Source organism: Monodelphis domestica, chromosome 2 (genome assembly GCF_027887165.1).
Source record: "Monodelphis domestica isolate mMonDom1 chromosome 2, mMonDom1.pri, whole genome shotgun sequence".
In the NCBI taxonomy this organism is placed as follows: domain Eukaryota; kingdom Metazoa; phylum Chordata; class Mammalia; order Didelphimorphia; family Didelphidae; genus Monodelphis; species Monodelphis domestica.
The window spans coordinates 385,448,701-385,463,538 of record NC_077228.1 but is presented as its reverse complement, the minus strand read 5'-3'; the positions used below and the strand labels follow the sequence as shown (position 1 = coordinate 385,463,538).

General features: G+C 36.3%; 1 protein-coding gene across 3 annotated transcripts in view; it reads right to left on the bottom strand.

Annotated features, from left to right (window-relative positions):
- Positions 1-1,613: 1,613 nt before the first annotated feature.
- DCBLD1 (discoidin, CUB and LCCL domain containing 1) overlaps positions 1,614-14,838 on the bottom strand; it is a 105,914-nt gene continuing 92,689 nt past the window's right edge. The window contains exons 12-15 of one of the 3 annotated variants that reach the window (XM_007484477.2): positions 13,724-13,811; positions 12,640-12,689; positions 10,605-10,721; positions 1,614-4,304 (exon numbers count right to left, since the gene is read on the bottom strand). In XM_007484477.2, coding sequence (XP_007484539.1) covers positions 3,781-4,304; positions 10,605-10,721; positions 12,640-12,689; positions 13,724-13,811 — 779 coding nt within the window. In that variant the 3' untranslated portion in view covers positions 1,614-3,780. Of the gene's footprint in view, positions 4,305-8,373; positions 8,873-10,604; positions 10,722-12,639; positions 12,690-13,723; positions 13,812-14,838 lie in introns of those variants that run through there. The other 2 variants (XM_056818681.1, XM_007484478.2) reach the window with 2 other exon arrangements.

Below are 14,838 nucleotides of genomic sequence, written 5' to 3'. Positions count from 1 at the left end.
GCAAGAGAGGGAAGGGGAAGAGATGATCTCCTTATTGAAGTGGAAGAGAAAATGGATTTATTCTGCTTGGACCCAAAAAATAGATCTAAGACCCATAGGTATAAACCATAATGAGGTAGATTAGAGGGAAGACAACTCAATGTGAATCTGTCCAAAACCAGAAAGGGTTGTCTAGATGCCCGACACTCAAGGGTTCAGGAAAGGACTAGATGACCATATGCTAGGGAAGCTATAGAAGTTTATACTTTTAAGAAGGAAAAGGATTAGATGAGTATGGTATGGTATAAAAACAGCACTGAATTTAACTGGAGGATCTCCATTGGAATTTTGGTATAAGATAGTCTACAATCACATCAACAAAGATTTATTAAACTTCTGTGTTAGGAATTATGATCCATCCATAGACAGATATATAAAGAATGAAATTATCTCTTCTTACAAGGAATTTACATTCCAACAAGGGAAAACTTTTGGTATATCTATAAATCTATGTTGTTTTTATTGTTGTTTAGTTGTATCTAACTCTTCACAATTCCACTTGGATTTTCTTGAAAGGGTACTTGAGTGGATTGCCATTTTCTTTTCCCATGAATTGTTTTTGGGGGGGCGAGGTGGGGGGAAGAGAATCAGGCAATTAGAAGTTAAGTGACTTGCCCAAGGTTCCACAAATAGGAAGTGTCTGAGGCCAGATTTGAACTCAGGTCTTCCTGACTCCAGTCCTAGCACTCTTTGTTGTCTCCTAAAATAACTATATACATATATGAATAATAAATGAATAAATATAAGTGAATAAAATATAAATAACCAATGAATGAATAAAATATCACAAATGAATAAAATATAAGTAATAGTATTCAAATACCAAATAGTTTAGGACAGGGGGCAGCTTGGCGTCACAATGGATAAAGTGCTGGATTCATCTTCCTGAGTTCAATTCTGGCTATGGACACTTCCTGGGTGTATGACTCTGGATGAGGTACTTAACCCTCCTGTTGGCTCAATTTTTTCATGTATAAAATGCACTGGAAAAGGAAATGGCAAACCACTCTAGTAATTTCCCAAGAAAACCTCAAATGAGACCACAAAAAGTTGGGCATGACTGAGAGGACTGAATAAGTTTGGGAAAGAGGGTGCTAGATGTTGGGGGATCAAGGCTTCTCACAGAAGGTAGTGGGAGAGATTCTGTGAAGCAGAGGTGGGGAAAGAGTACAATCTACCCACAAGGGATGGTCAAAGACAGGCAGAGACAGGACATGGAAGTGGCTGGTATGGCTGGATCACAAAGGGTGGTAAGAGGGGGAGAAATATTAATGGCGGCTAGAAATATGGATTAGGGCCAGGAACGTGAGGTGCTTTAAAAGCTAAACATAGAAGTTTATGTTTTGTCCTAGAGGCAACAAGGAGCCATTGAAATCTATTGATGGGAAGTGATGTGGTCAGGAGTGTGATTAAGGAAAATGAAGTAATGAGGATGGACTGGAGTGGAAAGAAATTGGAGGTAAGGAGACCAATTAGGAGGATGCTGCTACAATAATCTAGGTGAGAAGTGATGAGGTCCTAAATTAAGTTGGTGGCTACATGAACAGAAATAAGTGGTACACTTGAAGGCCCAATGAACTTTGGTTTGGAGGTTTAATATTAAAATTAGTATACAGTACTACCACGTAAACAATAAAAAGGTCAACAACTTATCCCCATTGTATTGAGAAAATAAGCTGCCATGACATTTCAGCACCCCTCAGTGTTTTCTATACATTTCACAGAAATTATGAAAAACTGTACACAATTACAGTTACATCCAGAATTTAGGGACAGGGTTTTTTGGTCCACACTTTAAGCTAATATACCCAGGAAGGTCACAGATGGAGAAAGATCTACTTCCTCTCTTGCTTACAGTGTTCAAAAATAACTACATTGCACAGTGCTATTTCATAAAGCCTGCTTAGATAAAAACCACTTCAAATAACTTAAATGCTCAAGCCTGGCCTAATCTAGAATTAGGAACATGTGCCAGACAGAAAATGTGTTTTTTCAAAAAATGCCTCTTTTCCAACCATCTTAGTACAAATAACTATTGGACAGTGTCTGTTACTTTTTGCAGTGGAATAATTTGAAATCAAAACAAACTAAAATCTATTTTTTTTCAGAGTCCCATTAACATTGGTTCTGAGAGCTAGATGTGGTTATCTGACCCCAGAGCCAATGTTAAGCAGAGATCCAAAATCATACCAGTAATATAACCTGGAACTGTGTTACCTTCATCTTCTCTTGGTATGAAGAGTAGGATATTTTGTGTTTCATTTATATTAATTCACATTTCAGCCTCAAAGACATTTTGAAAAGAGTAGACACATCTGTGAAAGTTCTGTGGTATCTCCCAAAGTTCAAGTGAGGAGTAAGTGAGAAGTGATGAAATGATCAGCAGAAAGGAAACTGTTCTCTTAGGACCTGGATCAGTATGAAGTCTTCTGAAGTTCACCAAAATTGAAGCTACTCTTTTGAAATGACTAGGTAGTTCCCATCCTCATTGAAAATGGAAGCCAGGCAGTTGAAGGTTGCAAGAGAACAGGCCATACTTTTGACTTCTTTAAAAACCACAATAACACAAAATTGCTAAAAAAACAAAACCATCACCCTTGTTGGTGTGCTTTTAACACTTCAAGTAATCAAATATCTTTGAGGAGGAGAAAAATAGAATAAAAAATGCTTTTACTTTTCACTATCAAAAGAAAGGAAAGGAGCCAACAATAATAAGATTAAGTTTACACAGGCCTGCTGCTAAGACACTATCAGATAAAATATACCTTAAACATCCACAGAACTACCATAGAAGGATTTTTTAAAAACAATAGCTGCACGTTGCCACTTCACCTCTATGCAGATTGAAAATGTGATCAAGGAAATTTAAGTTATTTTAATTCATGTTAAATAAAATTCTATACAGATTGCACATATTACACCAAATAGTTTTAAGATCACAGTTACAGAAAGGGAAAATACCAGCTACTCATCTGACAACTTCTGCCAGTTCACAAAAACACCACACACCTCTAAGGTCAAGACCAATGTCAACTGCAATATCATGTAAACAGTGTAAAAAGGTTGTCTTTGAACTTCGCCAGCAAAATCCTATTAGGATCCATGCACACACACACCATGTATGTCTCTCCATTTTAAAATATAAATACATATATATGTACACACATGTGTAGTGTCTGTACATGTATAGACACATGCACACAGTGGGCATACGTGCACACATGTACAAATGTATTAATTAGAATCTTGAACTCTTGTATTATTAATGTATTAATTAGAATCTTGAACCCTTGGACTACATTTCCCATAATTCCCTTTTCCCACAGGAAAATTCCCAGGAGAATTCCCACAGGAAAAGGAATTGTGGGAAATGTAGTCCAAGGGTTCAAGATTCTAATTACTACACTAATAAGATAGGATCTATAACTACCTATATCAATATACCAATAGCTATCTCTAGGTATATGAGGATACATGGAGGGATGGCTATATCGATAAAGCTAAGGATGTAAAATGTCCGCAGCGATTGACACAGCCAAATCTTTATCCATATTGGCCATGATATCCTTCTTTATACATATAAATAGTTAAAGATATATCTCTAGCGATAGATATAGGTAAAAATAGATTTATACACACACATACACACATATCAAAACCTTTAGGAAGATCCTAACTTTTTCCAGTGACCGGATGCCAACAGAATGCTTAGTACCACAGCAAATTTCTTTCCCGTTGGGCTTATAAAAGGGCAGTCATTGCAGTCTGGTTTATCGGTTTGAGACAGTCTCTGGGGGCGGAATAGCCATCCTTCATGAAGGGATTCATCTGAGGCTTCTGGTAGTCGCTATCATGGTCTTCTGTGGCTAAGGAGCTTTGGCCTTTGGGTTTATCGTAGTCCCCCTCCCCCAGCGGAAGACCTTGAGGCGCCAGGTAGTCTTGGACATCCGCTCCAGCTGCGTTAGAGAAGCCTCCGCCTGAGGAAAGTGAATGTTTGTGTGCTGGGGCCGCTGCGGGCACGTGGTAGCCCCCTTCTGGGAAGGCTTTCTCTCTCATTAAGTGCCGTTCGATGATAGGAGTGGCATATTCAGGCTCCTGATTGGTCAAAGGCAGAGCGTATTCGTGGCGGCTGGTTGGGTGGGGACAGGCGTAGTGGTTTTCTGGCTCAGAGTTCTTCCCCGTCTCAGCCTCCGTGTCCATTGGTCGGAAAGTGGAACCTTTCCTCATGGCCGTCCCGGTTCCAATCATGAGAGGTTGATGATAATCTAAAAAATGAAATAGATGGTAAAACCCTATCAGACCAAGTTATTATCTACTCTATTTGTCTATAGAAGGTAACAACTCTGGTTTCTGGAGAGGTGTGGTTAGAGTTAATGAACACTTCTTTCTGTACCAATACCACCTCACCCTTCCATCTTTCCCCATCCCTTTCCTCCCCCCAAAACCTTCAACAATGAGGAAGCCTTTCAAATTCAGGTAAATACAGTGATACATGGGTGTCTTGGTTTCCGATTCTTCAACAAGTTCTCTTTATCTGGAATATTTGTCTTCAGACATAGAAGATCAACAAAAAATTAAATAATTATTAAATAACCAAAATACCTATGGGAAGTCCTTTTTCAAGTGGACACAGCAACTAACTTAGTTTAAGTCAAGTACTGTGCTAGGTATTGACGTAAGATAGTAATGGTGCCTCTTCTTAAGGAGATATGCATGGGAAAATACGAAAGTATAAGACAATATGGGAAATGAACCCATGAACCATTATATTGCTTTACCCTTTTCTTCCCCGTATATGACTATTTTTTACATTAGTCAGGCTCCAGATCTCCATTCTCCTATCTCTCCCTCACTTGACAGCTCCACTTGTACACGTCTTCACTGAACATATCCATGGATCTTAGCTTCGCCACTTGGCTTTAGAGATATAGTCATTCCCAACTACTAGAAGCTCCCAATAATCATCATGACCAATACTGGCAATCTTACCTCTTACTTTTACCCCTCCCCTAATTTCATCAATCAAGATTCTTACTTCTCTCAATGATTTACTCCTTAAGAAGTTATTCTTGACTGGTATAAATCAAGATAGAGTCCTCAGTGCCACCATTGCCATTGTAGCCAACTTTACCTCTGGCCACAAAGAACATTCAATAATTCTCCCTTCAGAGAATGAAATGAATCAAGAAAAGACATGAGGTGAAGGAGGAAAAGAGGCAACATCCACATGTGATAAAGAACTGCAAAAGCCTACCAGCTAATTAAAATTATGGTTGTTTTTTTTTTTTTACATAAAAATGCTAATACTTTGAAGATCTTAAGAAATGTAATTTTTACTACATGACTATTCCATATCCTTTTTAAGGTCACACATCTCCTTAAGGATAACCTTTACTCCATTTCTCCTGCATGATTCCTCATTTGTAATACAGTATAGCCTCTAACACCCTTTGGGTGATGTGTAATTCTAATTTCACATTTTAATTTTTAATAATTCTTTAGAGACTAGCATTCTTCTTTTGCAATGCAACCACATAGCATCATTGGAAGTATATTAACATTAAAATATGAATATTTTAAAATAAAAGCCTTTGTTCAATGCTTGTAATGACTTCACTGTTTTCCCTAAAATAATTTCTCAAATGCAATCCAGCTCACTCTCCTTCCACTATCCAATTCTGGGTCTATTTTATTATCTATCTTCAGTGTCTGTTCAACAAACAAAAGGCAGCATCTCTTGGTGGAAAAACACTGGATTTGGGGTCAGAGACCCTGGCTTCAAATTGGAGGTTTGCTACTTATGTAACTCTGGGGAACTAACATCCCCTGTGTAGACTTCAGTTTTATGTACATTGATTATACCATTTGAATATAAGCTCACTGAAAGCAAGGACTATTTTGCATTTTTTCCTCTGTTCTTAGATAGTGTCGTGCATAGCGGGGGATTAATAAATATTGACTGATTCATCCCCTTGGATCTTCCTGGATAGCTAGACTGGATTATTAGCATAAAAATAGATTTCTGCAGCAGTGAGCATCCAGGAATCATTGAAAACACTGTATAATTATGCAAGCGATTTCATCCTAAGTGGTTCAGGGCCCAGATTACTCCCTATATGCTTCACTTGTCCAGGATACAAACACAAACATATTTTTCTATGCATGGGTATTTATATAGTAGTTGTCTCTCAGTAACTGAGGATGACTATTGTCTTTGTGCGTTTTTGTGCACAAAGACACTTGTGCATGAAGATTTAAGTGGAAAAGTCGATGCACAGAGACAGTCCCACTCTCTCGGCGTTGGAAGCCTGGGTCCAGTGGCACGAAAAGTCATTACATCTGGAGACTTCCTCAGCTGCATTGGATGGCCGTGTTGTCCTTTGTGCTCCAACATGCCCTAAGCACTCCACAGTGCCTTGCTGTGTCGCCATCTCAGCCGTTGAACCTTCTTATTGGTTTCTTCCACCTGTTCCGCTGAATCAGTCTTCACATGCTGGGTGAGCAAAGCCCTGGTTCACCAGGGGTCAATGACCCGATGGCTACCCTCACAAGGCCTGTCGAAGCCGTTGCCTGGGGTGTGGCTGCTGCCACATGCTAGCAGCTACTGGGAGCCACAAGTGAGAACTGGGTGTCAGGTGAGGGTCAGAGGCTGGAGAGCTGCCCTAGAAGGGCACGACAAGCCCTCCATACCAGAGATACTACCCCTCCCTGAACACCCCATACACCCCGGGAATTTTTTTATATATATATATATATATATATATATTTATTTATATATATACACATAAATAAATGTATATTAGTATATTTGTGTATATACACACTATTTTGTATAATCAGTGATGGGCTCACTGCATGTCCAATATTTATCTTGACCAGTGAATTCTCATTTCAACACCTGATTTGACCATTCCTCCTGGGCTGTGGAGCACCATTGGTGAAAAAAAAAGTCACAAAACTGAGCTGCTTCAACCTACTACAAATTCATGGTACATAAACTCAGCCAGACCTTTTCTCTTGCTTGATAAGCCTTATAATCTACCTTTATCAATTCCTTATCTTTTTTCCTAACAGCAACTTCAGCAAACATTTTCTTCTTTCTTCTCATTTCCAGATCTACTCCCTACCATTTATGCAGACAACTGAGTCTCTTACTTCCCTGAGAACATTGAGGATGACCTAAATTTTCTTAGTTCCAATCAACCTTCTCCATGCCTTAAATTTTCTCACCATTGCTCTATGACTTTCTTTCTTCCCTGTGTTCAGAGAAAAAGAAAAACCTCTATTACTTCTGAAGACTGATTCAGGATCAAAGAATCTCAGCACTGTAGAAATATTACAGAAAAAGAGAATCAATAGTGAAAGTTTCTAGACGTTATTATCTCTGCCTTATCCATCACTCTACAAATCTCACTGTGGAGTCAGACAGGGCTTGCACAGGACTAAGAGATTTATTTTATTTTTATCCGTTTTAAAGGTTTCTCTGGATCAAAGTATTCATCAACGATCAGTGATGGGTTTCTTTGTTCTTAAAGTTCTAAGACAAAAGATGTAGGCTGGCACTAGGGGGAAGGGAATAAGCATTTATTAAGCACCAAATCTGTTCCAGCCACTCTATGGAGTACTTTAACAATAACTTATTTGACACCATCCCCATTTTTCAGTTGAGGAAACTGAGACAGAGATCAAGAGATTTACCCCTGGATATACACAGCTGCTAAGTTTTCCAAGGCTGGATTGATGAGGGTCTTCCTGACTCCAGGTCTAGAGTTTTATCTGTTTCCACCTAGGATGGCACTTGAAGTTCTTTCCTGAGTTTGATGAAACCAACTCCATTCTGATCTCTATTAATGTCTCAGGGAATCCAGGCTCACTTCTAAAGCATCATGAAGTGGAGGGCTACATCAAATATTATTTTAATGGGTGCCAATCCAATAATCTATAATATACACATGACTAAACCACTAGATTTAGAAAAGGGACATCCTCACAATATTAGATATATTTCACTTTTCTTCTTTCCAAATAGGAAAAAATAATGTTCCTTCCTCCTTGGCTTCATTACTCATAAATGCAACACTTTCAGTAAATCTCTAGAATGGGATACTCTAGTTGACTATTTTAAGAGTCTGCACAAAGTAGATACCTATTGATTTGGAGAATGGCTAAAAAAGAAGCTGGGATACACAAATATAGGCAAACATGGTAAGACATCAGAACTGATTCAGAGTGAAATGAGCAAATCAATTAATGGATATAAAGTATTTTGTAAACCTTAAAATGTTACAAACGACTAGCAATTATTATTATTTTTATTATTAAAGAGGAAAATATAGATTTTAAAATACTTTTAAATATTTTATTATATTTAAAATTTTTAAATATAATTTTCATTTTAAAATGAAATTTCAAATATTTTTAAATTAAAATATTTTCAAAATATTTTTCTATGGTTAAGTGATTCATGTTTTCTTCCTCTCTCCTCCCACCCTGTCCTAGAGCTGACAAACAATTCCACTGGGTTATACATATATTATCACTGAATACCTATTCATTTTTGTAATAGAGTAATCTTTTAAAATCAAAACCCCAAATCATATACCCATATAAACAAGTAATAAATCATATTTTCTTCTGAATTTCTTCTCCAACCAATCTTCTCTGGATGTGGATAGTGTTTTTTTCTCATAAGTCTTTGGGGATTGTCCTGGATCATTGGATTGCTTTTAGTAGCAAAGTATCACATTTGATCATCCCACAATGATTCAGTTACTGTGTATAATGTTCCTCTGGTTCTATTCATTTCACTCTGCATCAGTTCATGGAGATCTTTCTAGGTATTATGGAAATCAAACAGTTCATCATTCCTTATAGCACAAAAGTATTCCATCACCATCATACACCACAATTTGTTCAGCCATTCCCTAATCAACAACTCCTCATTTTCTAATTTTTTGCAACCACAAAAAGCACAGCTATAAATATTTTTGTACAACCAGTCCATCCCCATTTTTTCTCTTTGGGGACAAACCTAGTAGTGGTATTACTGAATCAAAGGGCATTGATTCTTTTAAAGCCCTTTGGCCATAAATCCAAATTGCCTTCCAGAATGGCTGGACCATTTCACAACTCCACCAGCAATGCATTAGTGCCCCAATTTTGCCACATCCCCTCCCAAATTTAGTATTTTTTCTTTACTGCCATATTGGCCAATCTTTTAGGCATGAGGTGGTACCTCAGAATTGTTTTGATTTGCATTTCTCTAATCAGGAGGGATTTAGAACACTTTTTCATATGATTGTTAATAGTTTTGATTTCTTCATCTGAAAACTGCCTATTCATATTCCTTGGTCATTTGTCAATTGGGGAATGGCTTGATTTCTTGTAAATTTGACTTAGTTCCTTATATATTTGAGAAATTAGACCTTTATCAGAGAATTTTGTTATAAAAATTTTTTACCAGTTTGTTGTTTCCTTTTTAATTTTGGTTGCATTGGTTTTGTTTGTACAAATCCTTTTAAATATAATAAAAATTATTCATTTTACATCTTATAATGTTCTCTATCTCTTGCTTGTTGTTAAATTCTTCCCTTCCCCATAGATCTGACAGATATACTATTCTATATTCGCCTAACTTATAATATCACTCTTTATATTTAAGTGATATACCCATTTTGAATTTATCTTAATATAAGGTGTGTGCTATTGAGCTAAACCTAATTTTTGCCACACTACTTTCCAATTTTCCCAATTTTGTCAAAAGCAATTATTATTATTAGTAAACAAAATCAGGAAAATAGTATATACAATGATGATAATATAAACGAATAAAACAATTAAAAAGTAACTGTAACCAAATGCTGTGAAATCATCATGATCTAGTTTGGACTCAAAGTAAAAATATGAAAAGGTACTGCCCCCAGCTTGTTTGCGAAGTGGGGAACACTGCTGATAATGTTAAATTTTTTGGATGTGTCATGAGTTTTGATGAACTACTCTTTATTCCCTTGTTTTTTATCCTTTGTAATAAGGGAAGGAGGACTATATTGGGAAACGTAGGTGGTGTGAAAAACAACAGACAGCAATGAAAGTTGATCTTTCAAAATGTGATTGTACATACCATGTCAAGACGACCAATTTTAAAGAGAAAAGAATACCCTCAAAAACTATCAACTATAGCAATTATACCATGACACTACTATGGAGAACATGATTACCTTTCCTTGATAATTCAGAATTACTGTGAAATCTGACAGTGGCTCCAGGTCAACATCATGCCTATTGGTTATTAGAACTGTTAGCAACTGGGTAGAATCAGTGCTGATCACATGGCACACACCACAGATTCTCAGTTCTTTAAATATCTTTCTGATAGGGGCTTGTTTACAGATTCTCTCAAACAGAGTGCAGAAAAAAAATCCTAGTAATGAGATTTCTAGTTCTTGTATTTGAAATAAATGGGAGCTCACTAAAGTCATGTTTTCCCAAGAGTCCTATTATTACCGGAACACATAAGACCTTTCAGGTCAAAGGAGATCATTTTCCTCAGAGAAATTGGACATTACCTGCCATGTCACTTGTGACAAGATCTAATTTCTGTGTCATCTTTTCATTTTCGTAACTGATAGTAAACTCTGATGACTGACGTCTGACAAAAGGCTGTTTAAGCAGCTTCCAACATCCTGGAATAAAGGTGTAGTGATTAAAGGGTAAAAAAAAAAGAAAAGGAAAAAACCCAGCAACAGTCCATATATACACAGCAAAACACTGCTAGAGGCGTTTTCAAAAGAAAAAAAATCCTAGCAAGGTTCAGAAAAGCTAGAAACTTGGTGGGCGAGAAAGAAATGCAACAAACATACATAAACATACACACAAACACAAATATACATACTAAAATGTATACACACATATATATCCTTGATATAAGGTTCTTGTTTTATTAGATGTAGAATAACCTTATTTTAGAAAAGTAATTTCAATTCTAGGGATTTTCAGGATGCTAAAGAACAGTAGCATATCAATAGTTGCTAGCAATATTTATGCAGGCTGCCCCATACGTGGCATGTACTCCCTCCTCACCTCTACCTTTTAGAAATCTTAGTTTTCTTCAAAGTTCAGTTCAAGCACCATCCTCTATATGACTGATGCTTTTCTTGATTTCCTGAGCTCTTAGTGCTTGCCCTGCAAAATTACCTTGCAATTTATTTACTTAATTTTAAAATGTAATTTTTAATTTTTTCCATGGTTACATGATTCTTATTGTCTCTCTTCCCTCTTCTTTCCCCTCTCCCAGAGATGACAAGCAATTTCACTGGATTATACATATATTATCATTCAAAACTGATTTCCATAGTATTCATTTTTGTAATAAAGTAATCTTTGAAACCAGAACTCCAAATCCTATGCCCATATAAACAAGTGATAAATCATATTTTTTCTTCTGGATTTCTACTCCTACAATTCTTTCTTTAGATGTGGATAGCATTCTTTCTCAAAAGTTGCTCAGAATTGTCCTGAATCACTGCATTGCTTTTAGTAGCAAAGTTGATTACATTTGATTGTCCCACAGTGTTTCAGTTACTGTGTATAATGTTCTCCTGGTTCTGCTTATTTCACTCTGCATCAGTTCATGGAGGTCTTTCCAGCTCTTAGAGAAATCTATCGATTCATCATTCCTTAGATATAGCACAATAGTATTCCATCACCATCACATACCACAATTTGTTCAGCCATTTCCCAATCGAGGGACATCCCCTCATTTTCCAATTTTTTTTTTGCCACAACAAAAAATGTAGCTATAAATATTTTTGTACAAACAGATCCTTTCTCATTTTTTATATCTCTTTGGGATACAAACCTAGTAGTGATGTTGATGGATCAACAGACCCTTGCATTTATTTTTTAAATATTCTCTTCTATTGCTTTTGGTTTTTAAATTATTTCTTATTTCTTAAATATTCTTATCTACTGAATATAAGCTCTTTGAGGGAAGGAATGATTTCATTTTTGTATCTTCAGTACCCAGTGCATATCTGTCTCACAGTAAGCACTTAGTAAATGCTTGCTGATTGTGATTAATATGGAAAAAGACTCTTATCTGTCTTCACTGATTCCCATATTAGTTCTGTTTCATGACATTCCTGTGGACCAAATCCTATCCAGTCTTCCGGTTAAGAAGCTCATTAGGCTGATTATGTGCACTTCTATGTTATTTCAAGGACTTTAGCTTTCAAGCTCCTTGGTAGGGGTAGTGGGGGAAGCTATGGGACCCCAAAGCTTCTTGGTGGGATATTGGGACAACTGGGTTAATTTTGTTTCATAGGTGGCCACTTTAAAATCTCTACTCAAGAATAGTAGCATATAAGTGACGGCCAAATACTGAAGGGGATAGTGATGGATTTAAAGTGGACCATGGAAATTTTGGTTAATCTGAACAGTGGACATAGAACACCTTCCTGTGATCCTATTGCCACCTTAAAGAAATTAAAAGGCCCTACATTAGAATTTGCTGTCTTAAGAAAACTTGGACAATTTCTTTTCAACTGGGAGGTACTGTCACTTCACAGAAAGTCAATAAAAATGATGATATTTTTAATCAACCTGTTTTCTGTGCTTCAGCTGACCCGTAAGGATTTCCTTTCATCTTCTTTCTAGAAAGATTAAAAAACAAGAAATAGAACTGAATATCCATGAAAGCATGTTTTTATCCCTATATTTAAACTACAATTGTTTCTAACTAGAAGAAAGTAATTTTACTTTTTATTTTGGAAACTGGCATCTGTAACTATTTTTCATCATCATTTATTTTATTGCATTACTTAGAAAAACTTGGCCCTAGAAATGCTTGGAGAAAAAAAGATGAGGCTAAAATGCAATTTTAAAAAGATTAAAATGTAAAATGACATCTCAAATTCAACTCTGTAGAGTAAAGGCTTTCATTATCGTCTATTATACACCAGTCTCAAATAATAGGCTCTCTAAAAGCATTAAACTAAATACATTGAAGCCAACACAATAGTTTTAAGCAAATAATAACAGTCTGGAGCTCTAAACTCCAGACATTTACAACCCATATCAACTTTAAATCAGAAAGTTACTCATCATTTTGTTTGCACTAACATGCAGAGAACATTCCCCCCATACCAGAAGCTAAAGCTTTTTAAACCATGGCAAGAAACTATAATAAGACATATATTAATTAATAAGAAATGTTTTTATTCTTAGTCCTGATCCAACTCATTATAACTCAGGAATGGAATCAGATGTTTTCAGCTGGAAGGGACTGTGCATAACATTTTTTTCTATGATAGGCAAAAAAACTATAATAGGCAAAAAAACATAAGTGGCTGAACTCAAATTTCCAGACCATTAGTCCATGTATATTTATTCTAACACACTGCTTCCAGGAAATGTCTATTGACCCAAAGACTTTAAAAAACCCCAACAACAACACCTGAAATCATCAAAGAGAAAGATTTAACACATTTCAAGATCTCTATATCAAAGGCACCAAACCCATATCTGACAAAAGATTACTCAGCAATCCCCCCCCCCAACTTGTATTCACAAATAGTGTAATTCTCAATACTGTTTTCTATTCAGTAGTGAAGCACCCTTTTGAGTTCTTGAATTTCTTGAATTTAATAGTTATTAATTAAATTATTAATTAAAATTAGTCACATACTTTTTCACAGCAGCAAAAATAACCATTCCAACCACGAGCAAGGACATAAAGAGCACCAACGGAATGATTATTGTCCTCTGTTTTATACCTAATAAAAAAATAAAGTATATTCTGATTCAGATGAACTGTGAACAGATTTCATTTATTTTGAAACTGAATGTGAAATGAATTTTGGTCCAATAAAAGTATAGAGAAAATTAGAATATAAGATATTGCAGACACTGACGCCTAGCTACTAATATCTGTAGGCTTCGTGTACTGAGGAGATGGATTCTTTGGTGTGGAAAGGAAAACACCAGAAACTCAGGATGAAACTTAGGAAAACAACCTCTAAAGTAAACATTAATGAAAATGAGCCTAGTTCCTGTGCTTCTCAGGAGTTAAAATCTCCTCTGAAAGGGTTGCTTGGTCCAAATTTAGTCCCCTGTATAGGTGGATCAGAATATAAGGAGGTGTTTGAAGTGGGTCCACCCACTCAGGATTTCTTTTAGCTACATAGACCAGTAGTCAGATGACCAAAGTTCACATTGGAATCTACAAAATAGGGCAGCTCCACTGGAAGTTCTAGGCATTCCCACTAAGGGACCCCAAGGTTGTACTGCCCTTTATTTTTATTTGTTCATTTGTTACTGATTTATTTGTTTGTTGGTTACATTAAAATTCTCAAATATTACCCATCCTGCCCTCCCTGCACCAGAGAAGGTATCATTTGACAAAAATAAGATATATGTACATATAAATTATGTCTCATGTTTCTATTTATCAATTCTTTCTCTGGAGGTAGACATTCATAAGTGGTTTTTCAAACATTATTTCTGTAGCTGTATAAAAGGTTATCTTGATTCTACTTATTTTGCCTTTCATTTTTTTATATTTTAAAAAATAATCTGCTCATCATTTCTTATGGTACAGTTGTATTTCATCCTAACTATGTGCCACAACTTGCTCAGCCATTCCCTACATGACTCATCCCCTCAGTTTCTAGTTCTTTACTAATCACAAAGAGAGCTGCTATCAGTATTTTAGAACAACACATAAGTTTGTTTTCCTTCTTCTATGATCACCTTGAGAAATAGACCCAGCAGTGGCATTCCTGGGCCTAAGAGGATATACAG